Source organism: Otolemur garnettii, unplaced genomic scaffold (genome assembly GCF_000181295.1).
Source record: "Otolemur garnettii isolate 467f Iridium unplaced genomic scaffold, OtoGar3 scaffold00121, whole genome shotgun sequence".
NCBI classification, from domain to species: Eukaryota; Metazoa; Chordata; class Mammalia; order Primates; family Galagidae; genus Otolemur; species Otolemur garnettii.
The window spans coordinates 1657021-1676524 of record NW_003852516.1 but is presented as its reverse complement, the minus strand read 5'-3'; the positions used below and the strand labels follow the sequence as shown (position 1 = coordinate 1676524).

At 36.4% G+C, this 19504-nt stretch overlaps 1 protein-coding gene across 2 annotated transcripts in view; it reads right to left on the bottom strand.

Annotated features, from left to right (window-relative positions):
* The window catches only part of TUSC3 (tumor suppressor candidate 3), a 141222-nt gene that overhangs the window by 79337 nt on the left and 42381 nt on the right, over positions 1–19504 (bottom strand). For both annotated transcript variants that reach the window (XM_003797656.2, XM_003797657.3), the window contains exon 2: positions 13803–13972. In XM_003797656.2, the coding sequence (XP_003797704.1) occupies positions 13803–13972 (170 nt within the window). The remainder of the gene's footprint in view (positions 1–13802; positions 13973–19504) is intronic.

Below are 19504 nucleotides of genomic sequence, written 5' to 3'. Positions count from 1 at the left end.
CTTTCACCTCTTTTAGAAAAATGCTTAGAGATTCCAGATACATGATCATAGTTAATAAATGAAAACTATAAAGATGTATTTAAACAAAAGAAGAAATACAAAGCAGTAAAAAGCATAAGGGCTAAGATGAGTTAAATTTTCATTCATCACAGCAAGAAATGCAAAGACCAAGTTCTGTGTGAAATCTTGTTATCAGAACAACATTTAGAAATACGAAAAAATATCAAAAGAAAAAAAGCAGAGAGGAGTTAACAGTGATTGTTTCTGGCACACAAGTCTGCAAACAGGTTAAGTGCAATGACCCGGGCCTGCTGTTCTTCATTAGACTCTTCTTTTCTAACGGGAAGCAGATAAGAGTGTTGTGATTAAAATACATATATTTTAAGAGTGCTAAACAGAAACAGGGCCGTAATTGGAGATCATCTAGCATTAGACCTTAAGGGATGATTCTGTCAGAACATAGTACAAAAGCGATCACTGTAATGCGAGTGTAAGACTACACTGTGCTCAGTGGGCAGAAAACTATCCAGTACATTTAACAATATTTTTAATAAAAAGTTACAAATTTTAAAGCTGCAGTAGTTAAATAAGCTTTAATCTACTGTGTTATTATTTACTGAACACCTAGTAGGAAAAAAGACAGAGTCTCCAAAATCTCTGCTTTTCATATAGTTGAAGTTTTAGTGAGGAGACTATAAACAACTAAATGAATAATAAAAAGAACTAAACACTAAGATATACTCTGAGAAAACAACAGACAAATGGCATCACAGGAGATAATGCAGAATGTACTTAGATGGTCTGGTCATAAGACGCTTCTCTGATGAAGTGACAGTAAAGCACAAATGCCAAGGACGAGAACGAGCCAGCGGAAATAACAAGCACCAAGGCCTAAAGAGAAACAGACTTAGGCTGCTGGCAAGATGAAGCTGTGGTATCAATGAGAACCCGCTCTCTGTGTACAAGAGGAACGGACACTCACACCCTCCCTCATCCCTGTGCTGCCCTGTGTCTCTGCCAATCCTACAGTCAACCAAGTTCAAACCAACGTAGGCCCTAAAATCAATTTGAGTTTAAGGAATGTAATAAGACTGGTAAGTATTCATCATTGATTTTCAAAGAAAAAAATGTGTAATAACTTCACACAGTGAATGAGCACTGACACTTAAGTGGGCTTGAACATCTGTGCATAGTAATCAACCTTAAGAGGCCAATATTGATGTAAAAAAATCATTAAGAGGATGGCATCACCATTAAGAAACTACTATATTAAACACAATTCCATTAGTGAAGTATTTCACAAAAAAGAATAGTTCTACTTTTTACATAAAACATAGGTAAATGGTAAATCAGAAAAAATCCTAGTATTCTTGTGATGGTGATATTCTAAGAAATGAAAATACTTCACTCTAAAAATGAAATAGAGAAAACAATCATACTTTAGTGATCAAGATCTGTGTGTATCATCATATGGAATGACCTAGACAGGCATGGTGAATTTCTTTTCCCCACTCTTTTATAACTTAGTGCACTAGAGCAGTGGTTCTCAACCTGTGGGTCGTGACCTACAGGAACTGTATTAAAGGGCTGTGGCATTAGGAAGGTTGAGAACCACTGCACTGGAGTATATCAAGTACACATTCATGAAATCATTAATTCGATCCACAGATCCATATTCGTACCAACACTGTACCAGGCAATGCAGGAGTGAATAATAAATGCAGTCTCTACGCATATACAATCTGCTAGAATGAGCAGCCTCATACAAAAACATGCATAAACAGAATGAATAGATATATTAATATAGGTATATAAATTCCAGAGAATCTTAAGAACTGTGAAGAAAATAATAAAGAGTAAAGAGTAATGAGGAGTCAAAGAGGATGAATTCAACCTGCCTTCAAACTCTGTACTCCACATCATTCTACTTTTTCAGATTTAACTTCCCAGAAACAAACTGGTAGAATCTATCCTCTATTCCAAATTCCAAAAACGTTCCCCACTATCCATATGAGGACAATGAGAAGTGGTGAAGCTTCATACACTGGCCACAACTTATATAACCCTGTGAACATACCATACTCAAAGGGTCTGTTTCATAAACTTTACTTAGAATATCATCCCTTCTTTCCAAACCTTTCTCAAAAGCTTCAAACCTCTACACCTACAATAGTTGTTAATGCAACTGTGTGAAATGGAAATTCGTAATCACTGTGCGGCATTATTTATATATCTATTCATGCATATCAATCATCCAATGGCCAGGACCCAGTATATACTAGGCATTCAATAAAGATTAATAGTGATATGATAGTGAATATTATACTTTCCAAACCAATCAATATTATCATAAATGCCCTAAAACTAAAGTTACCACATAGAGACTCTAAATTCTAGTGAGTCTGGCTAGAAGTCCATTTAGTCAGATTAACATCAGAGATTGGTGTCTCTTTAAAGGTAAATTTGCTTTTACTCTATGACATTGGGAGGGGAGGCTACAATTTAAATCTGTGTACCGTCACATATAGAATCTGTTTGTTAAAAGAATCATATTCATGATTCGAAAGCCTATAATGACTACATCATCATGTAATATATAATACCAATTTCATAGACAAATATAGGATTCAGATTTTAATAATCAATGATATTCAAACTCAACAATTTTAATATGTGCTGCAAGAAAAGGGAATATGCCTCACAGTGTCCATCTTTAAGAAGCTTAATAGAGGAAAGAATAGTTGTGTTCTTTAATACATAAGTAAGGTCCATGTATTTTTAAAAGGAATACAGATTCTATACAGCATACAGAGAAGGATGAGATCACAGTGGCCTGGAGTGGTTAGACAAAGTGTGAATATGAAAAGAAATGGAAAATCATGGAGGTATGTCTGGAAGAACTAAAATTATAATATGAAACAATAGGGAGAGAATAGTAAGGCAACATAAACAGTATAAATAAAGACTACCCACTCAGAAATGTGTATTATGTGTTCAAATAATAGAATATAAGTTTTATGTTAGAAAATAAGGAAATAAAAGACTGGAAGTGGTAAAAAGATACATAGGACCTGGACTTTATTCTGTGAACAAGAGTTTTTGAAATAAGTGGATTATGCAAAATACTATTTAAGAATGCTGTGTCTAGCAACTGTGTATGATATATTGGAGGAAAAGAGATTAAGTCTTTGGAAATGCTCTGGATGGAAAAATATATGAGGCTATGAAAATATTATATAAATGAAGATATGACTTATCTTGTACATACTCTCCACTGGAACCTAGCAGGCCAAAGCCCACCCAGCAAAATTTTCTAGACCAATATACTTAGAAACCGCTTTGGCTAGAATAAAGAATTCCATAGGCACCAAAGCAAATTACATTTTCTTGACGCAAATACAATACTTGGAGACAATTTAATACCGACAAGGTAAACGGGGCTTTCTTCTGTTGGACGCAACTTAGTACCAACAGGATCAGTGAACAAATCCATATGCCACTGAAAAAAATTGTTCAGTGAGCCTGAGAAACATGTACGTATTAATGATATCTCTTCAGAATACACAAAATTCATTAGAATAAATGTGCCCTAACAATAAAGACCCTCTTCTCTATCCTTAATCCATTAACCTTTACGCCCCTCATATTTCAAATTCTTAATACTTTAAGTAGAGTACAGAGGAGACCTAACTAATGACAGATAAAGAAATTCGGTGGATTTTGCATCTGTTTATGCCATTTTGGACTGATGAGTAAGTAACACATCACTAGTGCTCATTAGCACACTTCTGACCTCACTGCCACCTGAAATTGCACATTTAAAGCCACAAAGGTTCCAAGCACATCTCCAACACTGCTTTGGTGTTTCCTGGTAATATAAATATAGGGAGCACTGTACATTGTTCTAATATATTCATATGCAGCCTGAAGAGGGCAGTCAAGCTGCATCAGAAGGATCCAGAAAGGCTAAGGGCACTGCTCTGTTAAATCTGTTACATGAAACGGTCTTCATTTTTTATTATGGGAACAACAACAACAAACGGGTCATTTAATACAACACTGATTTTATATTATAACCCTTTTTTAAAGGCGATGTAAAACTAAAAAGAATTAACTCATCTATAGTTCTATATGTGTAGTAAGTTTACTATGATGAAGGTAATTTTTGAAGGCATGTTTTAGAAGTACGGTTTCTCTTTTCAATGTGATTAAGACTTCCTAGAAGATAATGAATTCCTATCAAACTCCAACTGCGTATAACTTTATAGTCATATATTTACAATTAATTTTTTATACATATGCCAAAGCATATATTCATAAACCCCAAATTAAATAACCTACACAAATCTGGAGTGAGCAGAGTCACCTATTATTCAAGGAGAACAAAAAACTGGTGAATAGCACACTACATAAAGATACTTAACAGAGTTGTTTCTCTGGCTCTGTTATACACATACGTACCCAGGACTCTGCTGAATGTACTAAAATATATTAAATAGACTCAATGCCTTTACAATCTATTAAACAGACTCAACAGTTTACTATCACATGGGAACTGATGCTGCATCATTCACTGGCTGATGAGATAAATGAGGCTTATCTATTACAGCTCTCTTTTCCTATGCATCCGTGTTTTCCTTATAGACCTTTCAGAATGAAAGATACCTTTCTTTTCTTTTCTTTTTGAGGCAGAGTCTCACTTTGTTGCCCTTGGTCTAATGCTATGGTGTCACAGCTCAAAGCAACCTCAAACTCTTGGGCTTAAGTGATTCTCTTGCCTTTGCCTCCCAAGTAGCTGGGCCTACAGGTGCTCACCACAACACCTGGCTACTTTTAGAGACGGGGTCTCACTCTGGCTCAGGCTGGTCTTCAACTCTTGAGCTCCAGCAATCCACCCGCCTCAGCCTCCCAGAGTGCTAGGATTACAGGCATGAGCCACCATGCCAAAAGATACCTTTCTTTGGAAAACAATTCTAACATAAAATACATGATTCAAAGACATATCTTAAAACATTAATGTATATGGACATAAAGATACCGAATTATATACAACATGTACGTGAAACTGAGTCAAAGGAACTGTAGTTCTCTTCTTTAAAAAAAGTTGAGGAACAGTAACACATGAATGTTTAAGTGCGGTATGCTAAGGAGAGTGGCTTGTCATGTAGTAAAGAAAATAATTCATTTAACAAGTTTTCTTACCTACTACATATATATAGTATAGAGATGAGGCTTCTAATATGTATTTGATTTTATGGCACCAATGATAAAGAACTGAATAAATGAATGAATTAGCTCAAGGTTTAGAAGCAGTAAGCCATACAGGCCCTTGCCTGTACTTCAACAGGTAACACTCAAGATACTTCAACAGGTAACACTTATAATCTTAAATACTGAGTACAAAACAACACTAGACTCTGAGATTAATGACAGCTACAGCCAGGTCACTTTGTTTACCATTATCTCCCTGTATCCAGCACTATATATATATATATATAGTTACCATTCAGTTAAAATTGGTTCAAAAAATAAATGTCAGCATCAATATAATATCATATCATCATAGTAGAATATAATCCCGTGGTAGAAAGCCACAAGTTTATAAAATAAAATTTCTTTTTCCCTTCAGTTCTATTGAGAATTCTTTTTTTCTTTTTTTCGAGACAGAGTCTCACTATGTCACCCTCAGTAGAGTACCATGGCATCATAGCTCACAGCAAACTCCAACTCTTGGGCTTAAGCAATTCTCTTGCCTCAGCCTCCCAACTAGCTGGGACTATAGGCGCCTGCCACAACACCTGGCTATTTTTGAGTTGCAGTTGTCATTATTGTTTAGCAGGCCCCAGCCAGGCTCGAACCCGCCAGCCTCGGTGTATGTGGCTGGCACCCTACTCAATGAGCTATGGGCACTGAGCCTCAATTAAGGATTTTTAAAGGGGGAGGGAATGTTATTCTAGAGACCTGAAAAATAAAAATTTAAATAAAGCTAAAATGAATATTAAATATATGCCTTCTTGCCAAGAGCAATGAAAAACATTTCAGAATTATTAGGAGGTTCTATGTGAGGGTTCCCAATACCAGCCCAGGTTTAGTGAATCACTAACACTATTCAAGGAATCAATATGTAGTCATATTTACTGTTCAAGTTAATTACAGTAAAAGGATACAAAGCAAAACTGGCAAAGGGGAAAGGCACCTGGTGCAAAATCTGAAGCAAACGTGATGCAAGCTTCCGAGAGTGATTCCTTGTTAAGGCACAGAGGATTCAATCAACTCCTTCAGCAAAGAGGTGTGACAACAGGGATACAGTGTTGTGTACCCAGGAGGCTCATTAAAGATTCAGTGCTGGAAGAGCTGGTCATCTACACACCCTCTGTACAGCAGGTGAAACAATCCCGGACTCCTGGGGAGAGCATGTGTTCAGAATGAACCATATGCTCCAACAGTTTAGGCACAGCGAGCCACCCTGATCAGTTAACAAATGGTGAGAGAGTTCCCAAAATCTAAGATCCTATACACCAGGCAAGGACCAACCTTGGGAGCTGGCCTTTCTAACTAATAATCACAGGCTGGGTATTATGTTAATTCTTCTCTGCACTGGTTCATTATAATCACTACCTTCTGATAAATACAAGGAGTTAAGTCATCTTCTTCACTGTATTTTACTGACAAAGGGAAAGAATATATGTGAAGTAGTTTTACTTGAAAAAGTACTGGTTTGTACTGGATCAAGAGACTTATTCATCGTAAGAGAAATTATGTAAAGACCAGGTCTGAGACCACAGTCTCAGAAGATTCACTGAGAAAAACAATGACTCTTACTTTATATGTTAAATAACTAATATATACTAAAATCATGGAAACCAAGGAAAAAAGCTTTAAGTTAATACAAATGTAATTATAATTTATTAATACAGATTTATATCTATAAATAATATTTCTAGAAACTTTGATCTTTATTTATTTATTAGCTATCAATGATACCAGAAAAGTGGCGCCCCAGCCAGCTCAGCCGAGCAGGGCGTGGGGGACCTGCCACTTCTGTCTTGGTGGCAGCAGCCGGCAAAGGAACCAGCAGGCTGGACCAAGCGGGGGAGCTTTCCTCCCCCACCAGAGGCTCTAGTAGAGCGGCCTAGAGGACCTGCGGGCTCTGCCTTGGCAGCAGCTGGCACAGAAACCTGCAGGCTGGAGCCAAAGGGGGAGCTTTCCTCTCCCACCAGAGGCTCCAGTAACAAAAAAGTCCAGGCCCATGGGGGAAAACACTGGCGATTCCTCTAGTGCATTCCTGATTGGTCCATTTTCAATCCTGCTCCTGACTGGTCTATTTTTATAGACCAATCAGCTAAGCTCTCAGCTCATTGGACAACTGCCCCTATATAAACCCCTGAGCAGAGAGCCTAGGGGCAGATCATCAAGGAAGATAGAGCAGAAGAGCAAGACTTCAGCACATCATTGCAGACCTTTGAGGGAGAGAGAGCAGAAGAGGAAGAGCTGTAACACATATACCGTGCTCTGTGAGGAAGTTTGGCTCTTTGTAAGAGCTGTAACACTTACACCCTGCTCTGTAGGGAGGTTTGGCTCTTTGTAAGAGCTGACACTTACATCCCGCCCTACAAGGAGGTTTGGCTCTTTGTAAGAGCTGTGACACTTATATAAAACCTATCTTATCTTCTTCTGCAAGGTTTGGCTCTTTGTAAGAGCTGTAATAATACCTCTGTAAATAAAACCTAACTTACTGTCCATCCTGTGGTCCATTGATTCATCACTGAATCATTGAGACCAAGAGACTGGAAATCCAAAATCAAAAATCCGGTATCATCAAGACTATACTTTTACAAGTAATTTATTTTCGTTACAATCTTCCTTAATAAAGCATTTTTAGAGAAATAAAACACTATTTTATATCCTATCTACTTCTGTAAACATATAACAAGAACTTCTGAGGTTTCCATCAATATAACATTCTCATTTCCCTAATTCAATAAAATCCTACTAAGTGCAGGGAAAGTGCAAAGCCCTGACCTTCAGGTGACCCAGCATCAGCACATCCTCATCCTCACTGGAATACCAATGTAATCCTTTAGCCAATTGTCTGTCCTCAAAGAACTTTCTTATTTATGGTCAGATTCCAAACTTTCCCATTAAGACTAAAACTATACTGGAAAATACTGGGTTCCTATAGGATTAACATGGAGCTCTCAATGACTTACACACAGTTAACAATAATTTTATAAAGCTGGGGGACAAAGCATGTTAGCCAGTTAATATCTGATATGCCAATATAATGAGTTATTCACCACCCTTGTCAAATTACCTTTTAGTAATATTTTTCAGTTATTTGGAGTCCAATAATATAATAATCTCTAACATATCACCAAAACTTTGGTATACTCAACTTTGCTTGATTCTACATATAGTTTTTCATTTTCCTTCACCTGAACTTTTTTCATAAAACTACCATCCCATGGTAATATCCTTAGAAAAGGGTATTTTGTTCTTAGAATTTGTAGTGAACTATGGAATAGATGAGTAACTGTGTGGGAGAATATATCTAAAAAGGTTTAGCACAATTACGGGGAATATTCCCAAATACGTGTAATTTGATAAAGGAAGTTTGGAGTTAACACTTGAGGGAGGTGAGAATTATGTCGAGCAGTCTTAATTAACAACTTTATTTGGCCAAGGAGTTTGATGTTAGCACTGAGGGAGGTGAGAATTGAATTATGAAATTGGTGAATAAACTGACTGTGTGAAGGAAGAGCAGAATGATTTGCTAAAAGGGCTTATAGGGAAGCCAAAAGCTCCTTCACCAGTCTTTCAGCAAGGAAAAGCAACTGGAGGATCTGAGCGTGAGTTAACTCAAGAAGAAAATTTCACTTTTCCTTGAAGAAAAGAAAAAAAGCAGAACAGTTTCACAAAGGAAAGCACTAAGATTTTTTAAATTATAGCTATAAACATTTCAGAGATTCTATAAAATTGTAAAAGATTACAGCAGTAATTACAGAATGGTCCAAAAGTACACTCATATAGGAAGATCCAGGAGAATTAATTCACATGGGAAAAAAAATGGCTGCCGATAACAGGGTGCCTTTCTAAACGTTCTATGACTCCCCTTGAGGTTTACTCTATTATTCAGAAATATAATTTGGGTAATTTTTCTTGAAAAGTTTTTCTTGAAATTCTTGTTTACTTTTTCATCTTACTTATCCCCTTGCCATCTCTGTGGTCCACTCTGCCACTCTCATCTGGACCACAGTTAACGCTCTCTTAGCTTAACACTAGACCTCAGGACCACTGCTCAGTAGGAGAACTCAAGACCACCGTTCATTCACAATTATTCAACAAATCTTCCACTGAAATTTATATTATCCTACAACATAAATTTATCATCTTCACCTAATAAACTCCAAGGCATTCCTCTTTCTAGAGGAACTGAATGTCAAGCTTTTCCTTTCTAGTGGCAACATCATCCTGAATAATCCCAATATACAAATTTATAATCTAGACATTAACACAGTCTCCTAGTACCTCAAGCTTCTCTGGGCCATTAAAAATCGTCTACATCATGCTTCAGCAATTAAATAAACCAGTTATGAGAACTTCCTAATATTCAACTCCATCCTGCTTCTACACAAAACCTGTTCTTCACCTTGCAAACATCTAGCTCAATGGTAGGTAGTGTCACAACTAGTCTGTCGGCTATTCAGGGACCCCTTTCGTTAGCACTTCCGGCTCCTTTGCTACTTCATACCATAAAGCAAACATGAAAATCCCAAAGGAGGTTGGTTCTTTCTCCTTGTACTAAACAAGAAAACCACTCAGTTCTATAGATTCTTCACTAAGAAGCTGGTATTCTAGTTTCAAAAAGGGTATTCAATGCTACCTAGTTATCTAATTAGTTAAGTTTATTTCCATTGCTCCTCAATGAAAAATAAACCAAAGTTATGAGCCATGAACCTGCTTCTTACCTTCTCTTTCTTTTTATTAGTTTGTACGCTAGAATTAAGGAGATCACATTTCTTTAATATCAATTCCTTGGCCCCAGTCCAAAACAATTGCATCATAACAGTAGGCGTGAGGCCCAGGAATCTGCTCCATACTTTTAATTTGCTTTTCAACTTTCACCTGTTCTTTCTCTCTTAACACCCCCCCCATATTAATCCTTTAATTTTTTCTTAATAATTTCATTCCTTTTCTCTTATAAATCTAAAATTCTTCTAAAATGTAAAAATTTCTTACAAAATAGGCTGTGAAAAACACAAAGAAAAGAAGTAAAGGTTGTCAGAAACTAAGTGCCATTAAAATATTAAGGTTCTATATTTACTAACAACTCATATAACACCATAATGAGTGAAGTAAACACTACCCAAAGGAGACACCATTTAACAGTATGTTATGGTTTATGTTACCACTGTACATAGAACTTTATGCAACTGTGAAATAAATATTTAGATAATAAAATCATTCTAGATCACAGTTACAAAATAAAATAAATGACCAATTAAAAATATTTCTTCACAATACTGGTGATTATAGGAAATCAACATATTCAATTTTAAGGAACAATTAATTTGCCTAACATACAGAGGATGCCAAAAAAAATGCATGCATATTTTAAGAAAGGAAAAACTATTAAAATCATAGTAATCTATATTGATTTAAAAAAAAGGTAAATGTAAGTCACATTGAGCACCTCTGTAGAAGTCAAAGGGGACTTGAGTATTACAAATTTAATACAGTTTTTTTCTTTTTTAACACATGCATACATTTTGTTAGCACCATCTATATATGACATTACAGGATTTCAGAGATTTTTTTATTTTTACTAGACAATGAATTATTACAACAAAATGGCAATTAAAGTGGCATTTTTGTCTGAAAGGGATTTATATATGCTTTAAGACAGCGGTTCTCAACCTGTAGGCTGCCACCCCTTTAGGGGTTGAATGACCCTTTCATGGGGTCACTTAAATACATCCTGCATATTAGGTATTTACATTACAATTCATAACAGTAACAAAAGTACAGTTATGAAGTAGCAACAAAAATAATTTTATGGCTGGGGGTCACCACAATATGAGGAATTGTATTAAAGGCTCATGGCATTAGGAAGGTAGAGAACCACTGCTTTAATGTGCTAGCCCAATTCCGACAATAGTGTTAATACCTACTTAACTATTAGTCCTCAAGTTAGATAGGAGAGGAACTCAGAATCATCTGAGTTTTTAAAAAATATTTTGTTCACCATCTTTTTTACTCATCTCTAGCCATGCCCCTATATACAGTCATGATTAGGATATCATAAAACCAGAACACTGAAATTTCCTTTCTGTAAGCTAGTCTGAATGAAACTGATTTTTTTAAGTGAACCAAGTTACTAGTAACCCCACTAAAGCTCACAATGACTTAGACTAAACCAAGTCTACAATGAATATACAATGTGGAGCATCCTAGAACATGGAGTCCCAACACAAAAAGTAGTTGTTACTAAAAAAAAAAAAAGTGTTCAGCCAAACAGGAACACATAACCTATGCTGTCCTTAACCACTAAGGAAATGGACTATGTAATTTAAATGCTCCTGAAAAAGAAATCTCCACCCTCAAATGATTTTGTTGGAAAATTCTATCAACTATTTAAAGAAAAGAAATTAAAAAGGGAACATTTCCCACCTCATTTTATGAGGCCATTACATGTATTATCCTACTTCCAAAGCTAGGGAAAAACAACATAAAAAAATGAAAACTATAGACTAACAAATTTCATGAAGTTAGATGCAAAATTCTTCAACAAATTATTAGCAAAAGGGATCTAACAATATATAAAAGAATAATACATCCCAGTAAAATGAGTTTTATTATTTCAGTATGCACAAATTATTCAACATCTGAAAATCAATCAATGTAATCCATTTTATCAATAGGCTAAAGAAGAAAAATCACATCAGTTGACACTAAAAAACTGACACTAAAAAAATTTGACAAAATCTAACACCCAATCATGATTTTAAAAATTCTCAGCAAACTAGGAAAAAGAGAAACTTTCTAAACTTGATAAGGATCATCTACAAAAAAAAAAAACCCTACAGCTAATATCACACGTATCTATGAAAGACTGAATGCTTTCTCTCCAATACCAAATCGAACTATAAAAGGTAAAACTAGGACACTTCCAGGAAAAAAACATAAAACCTTTGGTACCTAGGTATACACAAAGAATTCTTCAATCTGATAGAAAAAGTAAGGCCTCTAAAGGGAGAAACCGATCAAGTGAACCTCATTAAATCAAAACTGTTCTTAGAGGTACTAAGAATATTTAAAAATGACATATCTTATAAAGGACTCATATCTAAATATATAAAGAACTCTCAAAACTCAATAAAAATCCAATTAGAAATGTGTAAAGGCATGACCAGATGATTCCATCAGATGACATACATGTAATAAAGAAGCACATGAAAAAATGTTCAATTCCATTAGCCATTACGGAAACACAAAATAAAAACACAAGATTTATCAATACTCAACTATCAGAATGGCTAAAATAGAACAGTGCCAACAACCAATGATAAGAACAAAGGACAAGAACAAACTAAATCACTCATATACAGACGGCTGGAATTTAAATCATACAGCCACTCTAGGAAACATTTTGGCACTTTCTTATACAACTAAATATGAAACTGCCATACAGTCGAGCCATCACACACTCTAGCATTTGTCCCAGAAAAATTAAAATGTTAAGTTCAAATAAAAACATTCAGATAAATATCCATTGCAATTGTATTTTGTCATAGCCAAAAATGAGAAACAAACAGAAATCCTTTTAAAGATGGATGGTTAAATAAACTACAGTATCTCTATACTATGGATTATCACTTAGTAATAAAAACAATGAACTGTTGATAAATCCAACAATGTGGGTGGATTCTGAGGGAATCATAGCAAATTTTTTAAAAGTCAAACTTAAAAGTTCATATATGTAAGATGTAAATAATGTTCTTAAAATGATAAAATTATAGAAATGGACAACTGATCAGTGATTGCCAGAGGTCAAATTCAAGGTGTAGAGAGTAGACTGGAGGGTGAGTGTGGCTATCAAGGGTAAAAAGAATGATGGAACTGTTTGGCATCTCGGCTGTCTCAATGCCAATATCCCGTGTGTGATATCATAGTATAGTTTTGTAAGATGTTACCACAGGAACAAACTTAGTAACAAGTATAAAGGATCCCTTTATCATTTCATACCACTGCAGGTGAACCTATAATGATCTCACAACAAAAAGTTTAGTTAAGAAATTATTTGTTGCACATATATTGTTATTTGTAGATGTCCAAATTTTTCTTTGGTTTGTTCCTATTAATGAGTATTTCATTCATTTCTTTTTGTTTGTTTTTTCATTCATGTATAATTGCTTACTTATATAGAAGAAATTTCTAATCATTGGAGGTATCAAGTAAATGGACTCCTAGGTAAAAGTGAATCCTCTCTATTAAACTGTTAAAATACATGTATTTAAGGAGGCTCCTTCACTGACCATAGATACAATTAGATGACTCACAAGATGATATGGATGACAAAACAGTTTTATAATGATATGTGCAACTGGTCAATAAATGGTTTACATGTCAAAATAAAATATTAGCCTATCAATGTCTTTTTATAGATTACATTTATTTTCAAATGCACATAGTTACATGCGATGACTCTAGGACTTCTTAATTCTTTTATTTTAAATAAATATAATAAAATTAATATATAAGCCTGGGTTATGGTTTTTCAATTTTAGAATTATATAAGTTACCTGCACACAGAACACTGCCGCTGAGGCTGAAGAGCAGTGAACATAACAATCATAGAATAGTTTCGAGGTGGTGCCTTTATAAATTTTCGGAATTTATCACCATTCATTCGGAAGATTGAGCGTCTGGAACTCCATTCCATCAACTGTTCTACTTTTTCAGCTAAAAGATTCTGCAATTAAACATAGAAATTAAAATTTACACAGGGTTAAAATCATTTATTTTATTTATTTATTTATTTGAGACAGAGCCTCAAGCTATCGCCCTAGGCAGTGCCATGGCGTCACAGCTCACCGCAACCTCCAACTCCTGGGCTTAAGGGATTCTCTTGCCTCAGCTTCCCAATTAACAAGGACTACAGGTGCCCGCCATAACACCCGGCTATTTTTTGGTTGTAGCTGTCATTGTTTGGCAAGCCCAGTATGGATTCAAACCCACCAGCTCTGATGTATGTGGCTGGCACCTTAGCCACTTGAGCTATAGGTACTGAGCCAAAATTTTAGATTTCATACAAACAGAACTACATGAGATTGTATTTTACCCCAATCAATTTTTGTTGAAATACTTTGTTTGGGTGACTATATTCATCTTACTAACTATAAATGCATAAAATATTTCATTTTATTTTTTTGAATGATTTCAGGATTATAAAGAAGATATTAAAACAATCAGATTTCTCCTTCTAGAAAGATCAAACAGACGTACATTTTCCCAATATTCCAATTAAATACAGCTAAAAAATGTTCACTATGTAAGAAAAAACAAATTTAAGAAGATCAAAAGTTAGAGAGATGGCATTCTGGCTAGGGACCTCCACACATAAAGGTCGACATGGAGATGAATTCCCTGGGTTTTCTGGTGGCCTTTCCTATCCCAGATCAGCTGCTACAGAAGTCAGCAATCTTAGAATGCCAATGAATGCACAGGACTTTAAGCGTTGTCCAGGGCCCCAGACTGAGGTACTGAGATGCAAGGAGCTAACAGTGTTTGGCTGTGGGTGGTGCAGAGCCACTGTGGGAGAACTGCTCCAGCAAGCTCTGCCTTCAGGGTCACAGAGCAAGGATCTGGTGGGAGACCTTGGGAGAGTAATCTAGTGACTGAGCAGCCTAGGTTGCACCTGAGACACCTTACAGCCTTGGCCCTCAGGGGCATAGAGTGAGACCTATTCTGGCACACTGGGTAAATGGACAGCCACTTTAGGAGTGATCCCAACAACAAGGACTTTCCTGAAAAACCTTCTGCTTAGCTGAGGTTAGCAGTATAAAGTGCCTTGTAAGTGGGCTGAGGAGAGATTTAGGCTCTCCACCCTGTGGGGTTTGAGAAATCAGAGTGGCCTCCAGTCTCCATATCGTACAGCTGTATCAGCATTGTGATATATATATACTGCTTTGTTATGGTTTTTGTTTTAATTTTAACATTTTTCCTCTAGATTTTTCTCTTTTTTTCTTTCTTTTCTTTTTCCATTTTTATTGTTTAAATATAATTTTCCATTGTTGCCTTCTTTAACAAGTAGAACTTCATTTTTGCTAGTGTTTCTATCCCTATTGTTTGGTTTCCCCCCCAATTTTATCCTGTAATGTTTTCTGTTTGCTTCTTTCAATTTGATTTATAGCATTTTTGTCTTTTCTCTCTACTTGGTGGAGGTGGGGTACTGTGTCCAAACAGACTAGCAAAGAGCTGTTGACCTCAAGGGAACCACCCAACCTGGTGGAGGTTGGGGGTTTTTAAGGTGCTCTTGTCTCTCTCTTTCTGTGCCTCTCTTCTTTTTGTCAACATTCCCTTTTACGCACCCCCTTCTCCTTTCCTTTTTTTCTTTACTTTTTTTTTTCTTTTTTCCCTTCTTGCTCTTCAATCTCCTCATCCTTCTGGTCCTGTACCCAAAAGGACTCATTGAAACCCTAGTCCAGAGGCATGGTATCTTAGAGAGCAAGAGGAAGTAAAAGGAAAATTAGACAAAAAGAAAACACCCATAAGGACGAATCAGCAGAAAAATCCTGGTAACATGAAAAACCAGCCCAGAGCAACCCCCCAAGGTACCATGAGGTAGCTAGCTACTACAGAGCATTCCACCTATAAAGAAATGTTAGAAATGAAAGAAGGGAATTTAGAACACAGATGATGAAAATAATGAAGGAAATGATGGAAACAATGAAGGAAACTGCTGATAAAGTGGAAAATAACCAAAAGGAAATCCAAAAACAGAAACAATAAGAGACGAATGACATGAAGAATATAGAAAGGATATAGCAGAGCTGAAGAAGCTGAAGCAGTCAATTAGGGAACTTAAAGATGCAATAGAAAGTATCAACAACAGATTAGACCATGCAGAAGAATGAATCTCAGAGGTAGAGGACAAAGCTCTTGAGATAACTCAGATAGTTAAAGAGGCAGAAAAGAAGAGAGAGAAAGCAAAACATTCACTGACAGAATTATGGGACTTTATGAAGCATTCAAATATATGAGTTATAGGTATCCCAGAAGGGGAAGATGAATGCCCCAAAGGAATGGAAGCCATACTAGAGAATATTATAAATGAAAATTTCCCAAATATCACCAAAGATTCTGACACACTCCTTTCAGAGGGATATCAGACCCCAGGTCACCTCAACTCTAACAGAGCTTCTCCAAGACACATTGTGATGAATCTTTCCAAAGTCAAGACAAAAGAAAAGATTCTGCAAGCTGCCAGAAGTAAACACCAGTTGACCTACAGGGGCAAATCCCTCAGGGTGACTGCAGATTTCTCCAGCGAAACTTTCTAAGCAAGAAGACAATGGTCATCTACCTTTAATCTACTAAAAAGAGAAGAAGAATTTCCAGCCCAGAATTCTATATCCTGCTAAGCTTTAAAACTGACAGAGAAATCAAATAATTTACTGATATACAAACACTGAGGAAATTTGCCACAACAAGACCAGCGCTACAGGAAATACGTCAGCCTGTTCTACACACTGGCCATCACAATGGATCAACAGCAAAGTAAGAACTCAGAAATTAAAGGACAGAACCTAACCTCCACAATGATGCAAAAGATAAAACTAAGCAACTGACTCTCACAAAATAAAATGAATCAATTATCTCAGTAAATGTTAATGGCTTTAATTCCCCACTGAAGAATTTGCTGACTGGATTACAAAACACAAGCCATCCACTTGCTGTCTGCAGGAAACACACCTAGCTTCAAAAGACAAATTAAAACTCCAAGTTAAGGGCTGAAAGACAATTTTTCAAGCAAATGGAATTCAGAAGAAAAGAGGAGTTGCAATCGTACGTGGATTTAAATCAACTCAAGTCAAAAAAAGACAAAGATGGTCACTTTATATAGGTCCAGGGAAAAATACAAGACATTTCAATTCTAAATATTTATGCACCCAACTTAATTGCTCCCAGATTCTTGAACCAGACCTTACTCAGTCTAAGCAATATGATATCCTATACCACCATAATAATAGGGAACTTTAACACTCCTCTTATAGAGCTGGACAGATCCTCTAAACAGAAATTAAACAAAGGTATAAGGGAAGTAAATGAGACCCTAGAACAACTGTGCTTCGTAGACACATATAGAACATTTCATCCCAAAGATAAAGAATATACATTCTTCTCATTGCCCCATGGAATAGTCTCCAAAATTGATCATATCCTAAGACACAAAACAAACCTCAACAGAATCAAAAAAATTGAATTTTTACCTTGCATGTTCTCAGACCACAATGGAGAAGCATGAATCCTATGTAGTCAATTTTGATATGAGGACAATTAATGACAATTAATAACACGGTGGGGGTAGGGGAAGGGGAAAGCAGAGAAAGAAAGAAAAAGAGAGGGGGGGAAAGGAAGAGCAGAGAGAGGGAAGGAGGGAGGGGGTGGGGTCTTGGTGTATGCCACACCTATTGGGGGCAAGACACGATTGTAAGAGGGACTTTACCTAACAAATGCAATCAGTGTAACCTCGTTTCTTGTGCCTTCAATGAATCCCCAATTAAAAAAAAAAAAAAAAACAAGTAAACCATGCTCTCTCTATCTAAAGGAAAAGGAAAACAAAAGTAAGACAAATATTAGTAAGACAAAATAATATCTGCTGTGCTCCAAGCACCACGGGGGAGGGGACTGCAATCCCATACTACCCTTACAAACATAAAACTATGCACAAAGAGTGTTGTGTGAGTCTACTTATATTAAGATCAAAAACAGGAAAAATTAATTTCTTATGGTAAAAGTCAGGATAGTATGTAAATGGAAGGCTTAGCAACTAGAAGACAACACAGATGGAGCCACCTTACATACCAGTAATATCCAGTTCCTGGGAAGGTGGCAGAAGTGAGCATTCTAGTCTGTACAGAGTAATCTTATATTTAAATCATTTTACCTGAAAAAGTCCAAGAGAATTCTACAAGTTTATACTCCTACAAGAAAAAGAAATGCCCTTTCAAAACCAATGGTTGAGAGAGAGAAAGGGAAGGGGCTTGAATTGTGCCATTTGAGCAACTTCTACTCTAGAATTTGAGGAGAAATAATCTCTTTCCCCTTCCCTCTTAAATGGGAAAGGGACGGTGACTCCCTGTGAAGCCATCAGAGAAACAGGATCTGTATACACAAAGAGGAAAGAAGGGAAGGCAGCATCTTATCCTGAGTTAGGATGAAAGCACTTGTCAAAGTGCTCTGCACTCACACGAACAAGGAAAAAAGATGAACTGAAGGAAACAGATAGAAGAGAGGAAATGAGAGTAACCTGGTCAAACAGCAGAATTGCTTGATTTTTCGAATAAGTTTCTCTCCTAATCTGATTATTCAAACGAAACTAGAGTATCAATAAAATCTACACAATAATTTTCATATGGATTTTAAGTATCGAACAACTTTTAATATTTCCTTCCCAATCACAGCCTGTAGAATGATGGAGGTATCCTGTCTCATGACTAAGGTGGTGGGAGTCGTGACTACTTGTCAAAATCTAAAGAAATACAGCCACATACCCAAATAAAGAGTTCACGTTTAACGAAAGACCACACATACTACTCTATGACACTAGTCCCATAAGATTGTAACAGACCCCCGCAAACTGCTTTTGTTTACAGAAGATGGGGAGCTCACATAACACTGTAGCACACTGCACTACCCATGTTTACACTGACACTGGTACAAGACAAAATACTGCTATAGGGCAGCACCCATAGCTCATTGGGTAGGGCGCTGGCCCCATACACTACGGCTGGCAGGTTCAAACACGGCCCAGGCCAGCTAAAGCAACAATGACAACTGCAACAAAAAAACAGCCGGGCCTTGTAGCAGGTACCTGTAGTCCCATCTACTTGGGAGGCTCAGGCAAGAGTTGGAGGTTGCTGTGAGCTGTGACGCCATGCACTCTACTGAGGGCAACAAAGTGAGAGTCTGTCAAAAAAAAAAAAAAAAAAAAAAAACACCTCAAAATAAAAACAACCTGCTATAGCCAGTCACATAAAAGTACAACACATACAATTATGTAGTGTACATAATACTTGATGATGATAATAAACTGTTACTTCTTTATATATTTACCATACTATACTTTCAATCATTATTTTAAAGTGTACTCTTTTTATTTATAAAAAAGAAGTTGACTGTACAATAGCCTCATAAGAGATGGTAGCTACAGATATGTCAATGCCCCTGAAGACCTTATAGTAGGACAAAGTGTGGAGGGAAAGACAGGAATGTGATGATC